General features: G+C 34.7%; 1 protein-coding gene and 2 long non-coding RNA genes across 10 annotated transcripts; 2 read left to right on the forward strand and 1 right to left on the reverse strand.

Annotated features, from left to right (window-relative positions):
* The first annotated feature begins 662 nt into the window (after positions 1–662).
* On the forward strand, positions 663–5,793 carry LOC125190550 (putative calcium-transporting ATPase 11, plasma membrane-type). Its single transcript, XM_048087878.2, has 6 exons — positions 663–836; positions 1,930–1,984; positions 2,562–4,510; positions 4,582–4,740; positions 4,806–5,267; positions 5,361–5,793. The coding sequence occupies exons 1-6, from the start codon at positions 663–665 to the stop codon at positions 5,664–5,666; spliced, it is 3,105 nt and encodes a 1,034-aa protein (XP_047943835.2). The 3' UTR covers positions 5,667–5,793.
* Positions 5,794–6,881: 1,088 nt separating this feature from the next.
* LOC125188847 (uncharacterized) lies at positions 6,882–12,182 on the reverse strand. Of its 8 annotated transcripts, none has more exons than XR_016130133.1 (11): positions 11,829–12,182; positions 11,632–11,738; positions 11,303–11,378; positions 10,570–10,663; positions 10,388–10,492; positions 10,070–10,168; positions 9,776–9,890; positions 8,577–8,736; positions 7,710–8,004; positions 7,324–7,513; positions 6,882–7,108 (listed from the first exon to the last, which is right to left on the reverse strand). It is a non-coding gene; the product is annotated as an uncharacterized LOC125188847 (long non-coding RNA). The 8 variants fall into 8 exon arrangements; XR_007170788.2 differs by having other exon boundaries at positions 10,566–10,663; XR_007170785.2 differs by having other exon boundaries at positions 10,566–10,663; positions 11,303–11,381.
* Positions 9,045–11,056, forward strand: LOC148926271 (uncharacterized). Its single transcript, XR_016130138.1, has 2 exons — positions 9,045–9,223; positions 10,809–11,056. It is a non-coding gene; the product is annotated as an uncharacterized LOC148926271 (long non-coding RNA).
* Positions 12,183–15,031: the final 2,849 nt, after the last annotated feature.

Below are 15,031 nucleotides of genomic sequence, written 5' to 3' on the forward strand. Positions count from 1 at the left end.
GCGAAAAACGCCTGAGATGTAGAGAGAGAAAGAAGAGAGAAGGCAGAGAGAAAACCCTAATCGCAAAGAGAGAGAAAACAGACTGAGTGAATGAATGAGGTAAGTGAGAGGTCGGCCTCTCACTTAACTAACACAGCTCAAGATCAACGGTCTCAATCCAGGAACCGGGTGAGAGCTACACGTGGCGGCAATCGGGGCGGTCAAGGTAAGTAATGGGTCAACAAGCCATAACCGGGCTTCCCATACATAAGATTGGGCCTGGCATTTAATCTATTGGGTCCAGCCCAAACACTAAATACAGCAGCCCAAACCGAAGTAGACCACACAATATTCAACAGGCCCTCTAACTGACAGACTCAATTACGCTTCATTTCACCGTTGTATAGAATTTCAAGGGAATGTATTTCTTTTTTTGTAATACTGGTAGTATGCATTCTCAATCTAACTAAATGGACATACATAGGAAGATGAATTAAGCATAATGTGACGTTTAAAAATAGTTGTACGGTAGAGGAAGTCTTGCTCTTTCCCCGCCTATTCAAAAGGGAAAGGAAACACTAGTTTGAATCTTTCAATCAACGCTAGCCAGAACAATCCCAATATTTTGGTGTCATAAAAGTGTTTCAACTCTAATTTGAATTCATCTCATATACCATACTAGCATGGATGATTATTTGAAGAAAAACTTTGACGTAGAAGCCAAGAGGCCATCCGAAGAAAATCTCAAGAGATGGCGATCCGCGGTCTGGCTCGTCAAGAACCCTCGTCGTCGCTTCCGTATGGTCGCCGACCTCGCCAAGCGCGCCGAGGCTGAGCGCAAACGCCGCAAGATCCAGGTTCATTTATATATTTTTCAGTACATGTTTTCCTACGCACTTCACCATATGGAAATAGGATCAAATTAATTAATTTTGCTTCTAACTATATAATAGAGCTTTTAATTTGAGTGATACTAGTATGATAGATTGATAGGAGTAATAAGATGATCATAAAGTGCAAACTAATTAATTGATCAAAGTAAATTGTAGAGTCTCATAATAAGTAATAACAAAACACAAATTAGTATTAATAAGATATTGTCTTCCATTAATAAGTAGGAAGTTCAAACGACTGATGTGTGTCTGTGGATTGTATTTAAAAATAACTAAATGTTCTATTTAGTAGATATTGGTACACAATACATATATGACCTGAATTAATGCAATGAAATTTGCATGATTGCATGCAAATTACTAGTAGTACTCCCTTCATTCGTTCCTTTATAATTGAATTATTTTTCTAATACTAAGAAGTTTCTTATCGTTGAGTCATTTTCCTATATAGTAGTCTCTCTGTTTCTCAATATGTGTCTCACTTTGACCCGACACAGTTTTAAGAAATGTAAAAGAAAATGGATTGAAAAGGCTAATGGTATGTAGGTCCTACTTTAATATATTAGCTTTATAATAAAATGTGAGTGGAATTAAGTTAGTGTAATGTAAGGTCCATTACCAAAAGTAGTAAAAGTGAAATGAGACAATTAATAAGGGGCGGGCCAAAATAAAAAACTGGGACGAAGGGAGTAATAATTAACTCACTTTTTCTTTCCTGCTTTATTCTCTCTTACTTTATTTCTTTTACTTTGTTCATTTTTCTACTTAATTCTCTTTACTTTTTTTCTTCTCTTACCATACTTAACATACTAAATATCCATTTCTTACCCTTAGTGCCAAAAAGAAGTGTATAAACCGTGAAAGGAGGGGGAAATACTTTTTTAGTTACTCGGTCCTCTCCTAATTTTAGTACTTTTTCACGGACAGAAGGAGTACTAATTTTAGTACTCCATCTTTCATCATAATCAAATGCTAATCTATAGAAACAGCAAAATTCAGTTCCACTAATATCCAAATGTTAATCATTTTCTGTGTCTTTGCTTCATTTTTGTTACAGGAGAAAATACGAATAGCTTTGTACGTCCAAAAGGCAGCATTATATTTTATCGACGGTAAACCCTAAATCCAAAACAAAACTCTTTTGGTGAGATTTGTGTGTGATCAAGTAAATACTCTCTCCATTCCATAATAATGGAGGCGTTTTTTTTTTTCACGGAGATTAAGAAAAATTGTTTTAAGTAAAGGGAGAATAAAGTGGAAATTGAAAAAAGTAGAGAGATAGAAAAGAAAAAAAAAAGTAAGAGAGAGTAAAGTATATGTAGAAAAATATATTGACTTTTACTAAAAAGGGGAAATGACTCTATTACTATAGAACTAACCAAAATGAAAAATGACTCTATTACTATAGAACGGAGGGAGTACATAACTTATACTCTCTCCGTTCCAACTTAGATGGAAAAAGTAATTTCTTTTTTTGAAAAAACAAAACATCAAATCACTCTCACATACTTTACTCTGTCTTTATTTTTTCTACTTTATTCATTTCTCCTATTTTTCAATACTATTTCTTAATTTTTGACTCAACTTAGTTGAGACTGATGGAGTATACAATATTTCACCTTTTATTTCATATTAGTACAAAAAGTTTTAAGTTTAGGTAAAGTTTGATTTAGTACATCACTTGCGCAGCCGTTGATCGAACCGAGAAGCTAAAAATCCCCGACGACGTAAAGCAAGCCGGATTCAACATCAGCCCCGACGAGCTCTCCTCTCTCGTCCGGTCCCACGACCTGAAGCGCCTGGACTCCCACGGCGGCGTGGATGGCATCTCGAAAAAGCTCTCGGTCTCCCTGGAAAACGGCCTCTCCCCTCCGGACATCCCCACCCGCCGGAGTCTGTTCGGCGAGAACAGATTCCTGGAAAAACCCCCTCGCCCACTCTGGATGTTCGTGTGGGACGCCATGCAGGACCTCACCCTCATCATGCTCATCGTCTGCTCCTTCATCTCCGTTGCTGTCGGCCTCGCCACCGAGGGCTGGCCCAAGGGCTTGTACGACGGCATCGGCATTATCCTCTGCATCCTCCTCGTCGTGGCCGTCACCGCCCTCAGCGACTACAAGCAGTCCCTCCAGTTCCGCGATTTGGATAAGGAGAAACGCAACGTCACCGTCCACGTCACCAGAGCCGCTAACCGCCAGAAAGTCTCTATTTACGACCTCGTCGTCGGCGACGTCGTCAATTTGTCGATCGGAGATCAGGTCCCCGCCGATGGCTTGTTCATTTCCGGATACAGCTTATACATCGACGAATCCAGCTTGTCAGGGGAGAGCGAGCCTGTGCAGATCGACAAAGGGAGGCCGTTTCTACTCTCTGGCACCAAGGTTCAGGAAGGTTCTGGAAAGATGGTGGTGACTTCCGTTGGGATGAGGACGGAATGGGGGCGCCTCATGGTCACTCTCAGCGAGGGCGGCGACGACGAGACTCCCCTGCAGGTGAAGCTCAACGGCGTCGCCACTGTGATTGGCAAAATCGGGCTGGTTTTCGCGGTTTTAACGTTTGCGGTGCTCACTATAAGATACCTGACTGTGAAGGCCTTTGATGGGGAGATTGGCAGCTGGTCGATGCGAGATGTCGTCAGTTTGCTTAACTTTTTCGCAGTGGCGGTGACTATACTTGTGGTGGCGGTGCCGGAGGGACTGCCTTTGGCTGTCACGTTGAGTTTGGCTTTTGCGATGAAGAAGCTGATGAACGATCGGGCGCTGATACGGCATCTGTCCGCGTGCGAGACAATGGGATCGGCCAGCTGTATCTGCACGGATAAGACGGGGACGCTGACGACGAATCATATGGTGGTGACGAAGATCTGGATGGGTGGAGAACAGAGGAATGTTGATGGGAAAAAGCTTGAAAACGTGGTTACTTGTGAGCCAGGGAAGCAGGTTTTGGTTGACGCTCTGTTTCTCAACACTGCTGCGGATGTGGTGAAAGGGAAGGATGGGAGGAGTGAGATATTAGGGTCACCGACCGAGACTGCGCTGATCGAATTCGGCCTTTTGTTTCATAAGGACTTCAGAGGGCTGAGGCAGGGGTGGGAGATTTTGAAAGTTGAGCCGTTTAATTCGGTGAAGAAGAAGATGTCTGTGCTCGTGCAGAGTAGAGGCGGTGGCGAGGGAGGTGGAGGGAAGCGGGCTTTTATCAAGGGTGCATCGGAGATTATATTTGGGATGTGCGACAAGAGTGTGGGGAAGGATGGGGAGTCGTTGCCGATTTCAGATGAGCAGAGGAAGATGATAAATGGGGTTATAGACGGTTTCGCTTGTGAGGCTCTGAGGACGTTGTGTGTGGCGTTCAGGGATATGGAGCAGTCGTCTGATGAATTGAGTATTCCTGAGGAGGGGTACACGCTGGTGGCGCTGGTCGGGATCAAAGATCCGCTGCGCCCTGGGGTTAAAGAGGCGGTCAAGACGTGTTTGAATGCTGGGATTCTGGTGCGGATGGTGACCGGGGACAATATCAATACGGCCAAGGCTATTGCGAAGGAATGTGGGATATTGACTAGTGATGGGATCGCGATTGAAGGGGCGGAGCTGAGAGATAAAAGTGCTGAGGAGATGAAGGATGTGTTGCCCAAACTGCAGGTTTGATAGAGAGCTCATAAATTTGTTAAATTTATCATCAAATGTAGGGTTGGTTTAATTAATTTGTGCAGGTAATGGCAAGATCTTTGCCTTTAGATAAGCATAAATTGGTGTCTATGCTGAGAAAGGAATACCAAGAAGTAGTTGCAGTGACAGGTGATGGTACCAATGATGCACCAGCCCTCCATGAGGCAGATATTGGGCTGGCAATGGGTATAGCAGGAACTGAGGTTCGTATATACTCCTTCTGTTTTAAGTTAGTTGAGTCGTATTTTCAATTTGTATCGTATTTCAGGTGGCAAAAGAGAGTGCGGATGTGGTGATAATGGATGATAACTTCGCAACGATATTGAATGTGGCGAAATGGGGTCGTTCGGTCTACATCAACATTCAAAAGTTCGTGCAATTCCAGCTGACAGTGAACATTGTGGCGCTGATGACAAACTTCATTTGCGCGTGCGTGTCAGGGTCGGCGCCACTGACGGCGGTGGAGCTGCTGTGGGTGAACATGATCATGGACACGCTAGGCGCGCTAGCCCTGGCGACAGAGCCGCCCCACGACGGATTGGTGAAACAACCGCCCGTGGGAAGGAACGCCCACATCATCACGAGGGTTATGTGGAGAAACATCATCGGGCAAAGCATCTACCAGTTGATCGTGCTCGGTGTGCTCCAGTTTTACGGGAAACAAATGCTTAACCTCGATAGTGATGCCACTCTTAGCTCCTTGATCTTCAACACCTTTGTTTTCTGCCAGGTACGTACGTATATATAATAAATGACAACTATGTCAACATAGTTAGCAGTCAGCAATTAGCAACTGATCGATACCATATTTAAAAATGGGAAGGTATTCAATGAGATAAACAGCAGAGACATGGAGCAGATAAACATATTTCGAGGGATATTGAGCAGTTGGATATTCATAATGATAATGGTGTCGACGGTGGGATTCCAAGTAGTGATGGTGCAAGTGTTGTGTAAATTTGCGGGGACAGTGCCATTGAACGGGAAGCTGTGGGCGGTGAGCGTGTTGTTGGGAGCGGTGGGGTTAGTGGTTGGAGCGCTCCTCAAATGTATTCCGGTTCCCAACGTTCCGAGCAACAAGCATCACGATGGATATGAACCATTGCCGTCCGGACCAGACCTCGCTTAGATTACGTACATTATACTCCTAATAATGTTGCCAAAAGGGAAGTGTTGTGTCGCTCATTTTCCTTTCTATAAATAATTAAACATTCCATGTTCACTCAATTATAAACATTGTCTTCCTTCTGAAATAAGTACAGAATCATTACAGAAATAGAACCGAAAGAAATTATAGAAATTATACAAGTAAAATCTTTATGAAAATAATTTACTAAGCAATTTTTTATGAAAATAATAAAACATCTTTTTATATTATTATGCATGCGTATTTCTTATGATAAAAGTGTGACTCATTGCACTAATGTTTCTCCACTCATGCGCATTCCTTTAAGATAAAATATGCTAATGTATTTTTATTCAACACGAGATTTTATTCAGAATTGTTTAGTGAGTTAAATGGAAAGAGAATAAATAGAGAAAGTAATATTTCTATTTAAACAAAAAGTACTCCCTCCGTGCCATAAATTTTGTCACACTTTGACTGGGCACGCGTTTTGTTGAAATGTTATAGAAAGTGAGTTAAAAAGTTAGTTGAATGTGTCCTACTTTTATATACTCTCTCCGTTCCACCGAAAATGACTCACTTTCCTTTTTAGTTTGTCACAATTAAGATGGTCCATTACTTAAAAAATAGAAACACATTTATCTTTACTTTATTCTCTCTTTTACTTTATTTTCTCCACTCAACACACAAAATTAATTTGCATAAATGATATGGATTGAGATACGACGAAGGACCCATTGGATATATTGATCCAAGAAACCCACGTATAAGGATTGGCAGCGGACTCCCTTGATTGAGAATCTTCTGGTGTCATCCACTCCAAGAACTTGGAAAACCTCGACCCGTTGGCTATATGATCAGTCAAGAACCTCGGTATGATTGAACGCCACAAGAACTTGCTCAAAGCATCTTGATAAGCCAAACAAGTGAAATACTCTACAAAGAGAATTCAACACACAAAGACAAAGTCTATTTTCGTATTTTATCAATGATCCCCCAAAATATGACATGCTTACGAGCCTTTTTATAGGCTAGATGGACTTTTGATATTTTCACATCATTATTACAACTTAAGACACATTTATCAATATATAAAGTGACAGTTTTTTGGGAAGTTTTTTAAATGCCAATTTTGCCCTTTTTGGCGGAAAACTGGGCATTATAGCAGCTGTATGTTTATGTTTTTTTATGTATCAATTGTGTAAATATCATCAATCCTATTAAATTTAGCTTCATTGTTGTATTTTCGGTCATTTTATGGAAAATTGTGTAGAGACAGGCCTATATCTGCCATAAGGCCTACTTTTTATATACTCCTACTATTCTATTCTATTACAATATTTACTATTTACTACTATTACATCTATTTACTACTATTACATTATATATTTATTCCATTCTTTCAAGCTATTCCATTCTCCTTTAGACCTCTTTACAATCCATACCTGAAAAATTAAATACATCATTAGTTAAAATCTAAACAAACTTTCAAGGGTTATTGAATGGTGTTACTAATACAACATTTAAAATAAAATATATATCATTTGCTTACTGATATAATAATATAATTAGTACCACTTTCTAACTATTATTAAAATCTATAGAAGGAGGGAGACGGCTGGACACTGTGTCATTAAATTTGCCAGTCAAAGAGTCGTACCTTGAATTATATTCTTCTTCTTCCTTGAATTATGTTTGTGTAATAAAGTGAATATATGGTCCTCTGCAGGCCTATAAAATGATTATGATGTAACCACCTTTATACAGTAATATCTCTTTCTCTCTCCTTTTTCTGCTATAGTAGAGGCGGCTCCTGTTTATTAGGGTTTGATATAACCCTATTTGTATTCCTGCAATAAAATGCTATTGTTAAATAGTAAAAAAATCCAAAAATAAGCTATTTAAATTGGTGCTGATTGGGCCCATTTATTGAACATTCAAATGCATTCAGGTTTTAATGTTTCCTTATTATCTATTATTATATTGGATATAGAACTAAAGAACCTTTACTGCGAATTCACTAACAGAGTTAATCTTAGGGAGTACCTCTTTATCTTCTTTCTTCTCTCATCTCCTACTTTTTGCTGAGCAATTGTAGGTTTACCGAGAGAGAGAGAGAGAGAGAGAGAGAGAGAGAGCGAGAGAGAGAGAGAGAGAGAGAGAGAGAGAGAGAGCGAGAGAGAGAGCTCAGAGCGAGAGCGAGAGCGAGAGCGAGAGAGAGAGAGAGAGAGAGAGAGAGAGAGAGTTTTATATTTTCTGCAGTTTCCAACAGAGAGAGAGTATGCAGTTTCCAAGAGAGAGAAAGAGAGAGATTCAGATTTTCTGCATATGCAATTAATACCTGTGATATGAATAGTTAGATAATAAAATCAATTCTTTCTAACATAAAAAAATAAGATAACAATATCAAAGTTTAGAACATAGAAAACAGAGAAAGTAATAGAGAGAGGGGGGGTGACAGGTTATTAAATAAAAAAGTCATTCCTGCTAAGCAATTGCAATTACTTTTATCAGATTCCAATGCATGGTCTCATTGAACAAAGTTAAAAAATATGTTACTAGGTTTTATATTTAAAATCCAAATTATAAGTTTGAAAGTCTGTAATAATAAACTTTAGTTATTTATGAATAGAATTTGCAAAGCAAACTGGAAATAATTATTGCAAAAGAGTAGTAATTGATAAACATAGATCATGAAATGTTTAGCAGTTATAGAAGTTAATGTGCACCTAATAGGGCTAAGTTCCTAACCTATTGTGAATATACTTTTATATTCATAAATTAAATAGAAAGAATGTGTAGAATTGTAGTATGTGATTAATATTTTTGTATTAATCATAGATGATAGAATGTGTAGGCGTGTAGCAGTCATAGGATTAAAGTGAAAACAATTAAAAAGAAAGAATTGCATACCTCTTTTTGAAAACTGAGAGAAGAAATCAGAATCAGTAGGAGTAGGCTTTGTAAGCCTCTCATGCTTGCCATCTCATCTTTTTCTCTTCTCTCTGTAATGATGGTAGTTTGAAGAGAGAAAGGAGACAGCTAATCTTCTTTTTCTTCTTTTCCCTTTTTCCTGAAGAGTAGGAGTTAGAGTTGGTTTTTTATATTTAGGTTAGGCTTTTTTTTAAGTCAATAAGTGAGATTTATTATACTAATGCAAGAAAGGGTAATTACTGCTGAAATGAAATGGGTCTTAAATGAACTTATATGGTTGCAAACTAATGAATTTAAATGGGCCGAATTAATTATAATATCAGTCTGTTATATTAACTTATATTCGTATTAATATGACCATAAGTTTAAAACAGAATGTTTTAAACTTAGCATGCAGCAATTAAAAGAATTTTTGATTTAGATATTATTATTTTATGTACTTTACAATTCTCCTCATAATTAGTTATTTGGAAGGTCTCTATCATTCTGTTTTATAGGGAACCTGCATGATTTTCTAACCAGCACACTAGACAAGAGAGCCCTATAAATAACCTGTCCTAACACTCCCATAACCAGTTAACATCCTCTCTCAACCAAAATCAGTCAAGAAAACCAACAGTATAACAGTTCAGTTTCTTCTTCTTCATTATTTCATTTTTTGCATACTCGATCTCTTTCCATTTATTCTTATATATTCTCTTATGAATCTTCACTCTGTTCTTAATGTGTTCGTTTCTGTTTCTTATAAATCTATTTTTTCCAGTTTTTAATCGAAGTTTTGTTTTTTATTCCCGATTTTGTTTGATTATCATTTATTTGTGTTATTTGAAAGGTCTCACTCATGATTATGTTTGTTTTCCTAATTTATTTGTTTTTATTCTACTGTGTCTACAAATAAACAGCAACAAACATCTATAAATACCCCCTTCTACTTCTCTTTTATTTACTCTGCAATATCTTCTTCACCAGCTTAGAATATCATTCTACTTTTGGTATGTGTGTTACTTCCATCTGTCTAATCTATCTAATTCTCCTACACCTCATCTATTCTGCCTAATCATATCTTTAGTAGTTTTAGCTATTGATGGTGTTCTTTTATTGCAACTCTATGTTATCTACTTTACCTTCAATCTTTATATTCAATTGAACTTTCAGCAGTTTAGTTTAGTATATCTCACCTTTGATGTCTTGATATCTTCAGTTCTTTCCCCTTTTATCTTTGTTTTTCAACTTTTTTCAATTGATCTTGATTCTTAGCAACTTTTATCACTGATAGATTCTGATTTTGTGCACCTGTAAAGAAGAAACAGAAGTCAAAAAAAAATTGTGCTTATGTTAAAGTTCTATAGTGTAGTCTATTGTAATGTGTGTTAAGATTCTTTTATTGCAACTCTACTTTAGACAATGCGAAAACTTCTATTGTTATTTTCATTTGAAGTTTCAGCATTTTAGTTTAGTTTAGTGTATCTCACCTTTGATGTGTTGATATCTTCTGTTCTTTACTTTTTTTTTTTCTTTGTTTTCAACTTTTTTCTATTGATCTTGATTCTCATCCACTTTTATTTGTGCACCTGAAAAGAAGAAACAGAAATAAAAAAAATTGTGCTTATGTGATTATTTGGTTTTCATGATACCAAGTGTATCCTAATCTTATATCTGTTATTTTTAGTTATTTAGATTAGATTAGATTATATTTAGATTAGATTGTTCTTTTTTCTGCAACTCTACATTATTACTCCGTTAATCATACACAGTTGAATGCTACCTCAGTTTAGTATAGAAGAACTGACCTTTGAGTTCTTTTTTCTTCTGTTTCATTCTTCTTTTTTATGCTCTCCACCTTTTTCCAATCGATTGATACTACTTTGCCATCTTCTTATTCCACAGTTTTTAGGCTGAAGTGTATAAAAAAGATTAGAAAGTTATTAAGAATAACATTATTTATAAATAGAATAGGGTTTTATTTACCAACTTTCTGCCATTTATAAGTATTTCATTGATCTTCAATGTCATCATCCTTTATCCTTTTTGGAATCTGCACCATGAAATTGATAATAGATCTTCACCTGCAAAAGAAAAGACATAATTTAGTGCATATGTTAGGTTTCTGATGTATATCTACATATCTAATATCTAATATCTATTATATTGATCTGTTTCTCATGTCTGGTATTTATCTAATCCCTAAGATCTAAATTATTTTATTATCAGGGGCCATGCATTCAAGCCACATTTACAAAGAAAGTACTTCAAAATTTGGAACACAAATTTAGAGAAGGAGGCACATTTGATGGTTGCTTTTGTTGAAGTATTTATTTGGGTTAAGTTTTATCAGTTATTAGTTTATCTTTCTTTTGGTTTTCTATCATATAGCATTGTCATGGCTGGACTTATTTGAATCTTAAGTAAGATAAATACTGATGTATTCCAGTTAGTAAATGTAGTAAAGGATTTACTAATTTTGTTTTTTTGCTTGGCTCTTTTGCATTCTTTTTTTACAGTAACCTTCTACATGTATTTCAATAGATATTCTACATGTATTTCAATAGATATTCTGTTGTATCATATTTTTAAATAAGATATTTCAATAAATATTCTATTTTACATTTTTGGGTGTATGCAATGAAAAAGTTGAAGAGTTCCACAACTATAAAGGGTTGCTCCTATTTAGGTGTATCAACTGAAGCTTCAAGTGAGTATTTTACCTCTGATTGGCTTGATGAATTGACTGCAGAATCTTTTTATCCTTCTTCTTGCATATATCATTGTCTTTCAATATTTCTGCTGTCATTAGACAATTGATTGATACTACTTTAATTTATAATAGACAGCTACACTTACACAGATTCTTAAATTTTTAAAAAATCCTCTTTTATCCAATTATTTTACATCAATGTGAAATCTGATAGTGATATAAAATTTGTTTATATTTGGTCACAATTTTAGATATCTGCTTAATAGAGTCTGTCAACAACATTCCAACATGTAATTGCTCAAAATATTTATGAAACGAACTTAGTGTGAAGAAACTTACTTGATCAGGCATGCTAATTTGGGGTTTTCGCATTTTTTTTCGCATTTTGTCCAATATTTTCGATCTATTTGTTGAATCGTAGAAAGTGTTCCGCCACTTCGACGATTCTGAAAAAAAAATAAAGCCAATGAAAAAGGCCAGAATAGGTCTAATGTTCGACATATTTGTATATTAATTTAAATTTTGGTAGAATATACCTTTAATCGAAACCGATTTTGATGTAATTGATTAGCATATCAATGGTTTTTTTGCTGTTGTGAATCGGATTTTACACCACCCTCCGTCGTCTAAGTTAAATCGGTTATGGAGGCGTCGGTAAACTGTCGGCGAAGAGAAATTCGTCGGCAATTGAATGTTGGAAAATTAGGGCTTGAGATTGTTTTGGTAGTCGTTTAGGTCTAAATCTTTGGATTAACAGTGGTAAGGTGTAGTGGTGTCGTTTCCGGCGGTGATTCGGTGGTAGGCGACGGATTTTCCGGCGAATCGGGGCGTTGGATTTTTAGGGTTTGCGTCGGCGCCGAGGAGGGAGGAGAGATAGAGGAGAGAATCAGAGAATGTGTTATATATGGTGTATAAATTATGGTTTTATTTCTTAAGTGTGTTAATTAATTGTGATATAGTCTAATTAAGTTAATTAGTTCCCACTAATATTAATGTTGATATTGGGCTCGTGATTTTGGGCCTGCATTATTTAGATGCATGGGCCAATTTAAAAATATAGAATTGGGCTTATATCATTGTGTTTATGGGTATGTGTTTTAATGTGTTGGGCCATTTAATGGTGCAATTAGAGCTTTATAATTGTTGTATAATAATTGGTTTTAATGTTTATATATAAATTCGAAAAATATGTTTTTATTATATTTTGTTGAATTTATTTATGTAATAGTTTGTGTATTAATTATTTTTTTTTATTCATAATATGATGTACAGTAATTAGGTATATCATTGTCTATGAAATTAAAACTATTTACATTGTTTTCCTTATTTAAGTATTTTATTAATTAAGATGTATTCTACAAAATTTAAGATTATATATAATTTTTTTTAGAATAGGCCCCAATGTTTGAATAAATCGGATTGGGCTTATATATTCTTTTCTTGGGTATAAGTTTCCATGTGTTGGTTCATTTCATTGTGTATTAGCGTTTATTATTATATTATATAATAAACATAATAATTGTGTTTTTTATTAAATTTTGTAGAATTGGCTTGGGTTTGGGCTTGAGTAAATTGGATTGGGCTTATATATTCTTTACTTGGGTATATTTCCATGTGTTGGTCCATTTATTTGTGTAATAGTCTTTATATTTATATTATATAATAATTATAATAATTGTGTTTTGTAGTTTTATATAAATATGAAAAAAAATATACTCCGTATTATATTTTGTTGATTTTTTTATTTAATAGTTTATATATTAATTAAAAAGTGTGTTTGATTTATTTCATTCATAATATCGTGTGTACTTAGGTATACCATGTATAATCAAATTTAAATTATTAACGTTTTTTTCCTTATTTAAGTATTTTATTGATTAAGAGAAGATGTATTCTACAATACATTAATGTATAATATTTTGGTTTTGTTTGGAATCATATGATTATATTTCTATTTAGTTTTCATTGAACTATTCTATTTGCATTAGTTGAACAATTGGTTGAAATTTTTAATCTTAATAACAATGAATTGATTTTGTATGTATTTAATATAAGCAAATTATCAATTATTTATTCGTTAATATTGTTGTACTAATTTTTTTTAAGCCTTTGTTGGTGGATCTGTTGAGAATCATATTTTTATAAATGATGTTATTGGTGATGAACTTGGTACATCTATTGTGGAAGGGAGCACTGTTGAATCGTCATCTTTGTTTTAATCTGGATATAAATTTTTATTATTATTTAGATTCTGTTATATCAATTTTTTTATCATGTTAGAATGTTCGCTTTTATTAATTAGTTTAGTTTTTTTAAAAAATATTATTTTTACTGCGGATTAATTAAATTAATCCATTTTTCAATCTGTAGATTATTGGGATATCAGAGAGATGTTTGTTACTATTTTATTGAGAATATGTGTGAAACAGTTTATTTTTTCAAACAATTTTATTTATGTTATGTGTATATCCTATGCACACAAAATATTTCTCTTTCTTTCCCTCATTTCCTTTTATTACAGTATATTGGTAGATTGATACATGTAGAAGTAGAAGTATTTTCTTTAAATCATTATAATCTTATCAATACAAGGTCTACCATCGAAGTTTATATACATGTTTTTCAATAATTTTTTCATTATGTTTATATATATTTTAATTTCGTTTAATTCATAATAAATATATTTTCTTATTTTTTGAAAATCAATTGGCCCGTGCATAGTACGGGTGGTAAAACTAGTTCATAATAACTCAAAAGTAACTCCTAAACTATTGGTGTGACTTTGAGACATCTAAAATCACCTTTTTAACACAAAATGTAACTTAAAATGACTCTTCATTTTGGCTGCTCCATTATGCAAGAAAATGCATCATTTTATCTTCAACTTGGGCCTCCCAAAATGTGATATATAGTGATTCCAAACTTCATGCATTGGGCTGTCCATCAACTTGAAAAACCATATGACCTAATGTTGGTTGATCTTTGACTTGGACTTTTATTACAGCAACTAAAAGCATTATGGACTCATTTATCTTCTTAGCTCTAGCTCTTGTAATTAGCACATTTTGAATGATCAAGGGATCTATCGTGTTGTCCTTGTAGAACAGCTTGGGTGCGTCTCCATCAATAAAATTTCATGACACTCAAGGAGAGAGTCATCTTCTTTGGGACGAAGGGGAAAGTATTAGTTTTATAATAAAATGTGAGTGAAACTAAATTAGTTATTTATATAGGATTTACTACTAAAAATAGTAAAAATAAAATGAAATGTAATAAATTTTGTGAGATATGCAATTTTCAATTTATAAGAGTTTGCAATTTTAGTGACACCTCAAAGAGTATTATGCGAAGAACAACCATGTGTAGAGAGGAACCAATGTATTTTATTTTTAGTGACACCTCAAATAGTATTATGCGAAGAACAACCTATGTGTTTTAGTCGAAAATTACTTTATAGTGATGAGAACATGAATTTATTTTAACTTACTCTAAAACAAGTATTTTCTGGTTAATTCATCAATTAAACTAATTTACATTTTAAATAAATCACCAACTATTTGATAAATAAACCACTTTTTTTCATCCATTTAATTTACAATTTTTTAAAACTTATGTTAGAATCGAAATGGACATTTAATCCATAAGGGAGAAATACTTGAAAGTAAAATCACACAGGCATTTAAGGGAAAAGATATAGTAGTACTTCCTCTATTCCCACATAGTTGAATTATTTTTCCAT

Source organism: Salvia hispanica, chromosome 5 (assembly GCF_029641045.1).
Source record: "Salvia hispanica isolate PSC_SH4W2 chromosome 5, Shi_PSC_v1, whole genome shotgun sequence".
NCBI classification, from domain to species: Eukaryota; Viridiplantae; Streptophyta; class Magnoliopsida; order Lamiales; family Lamiaceae; genus Salvia; species Salvia hispanica.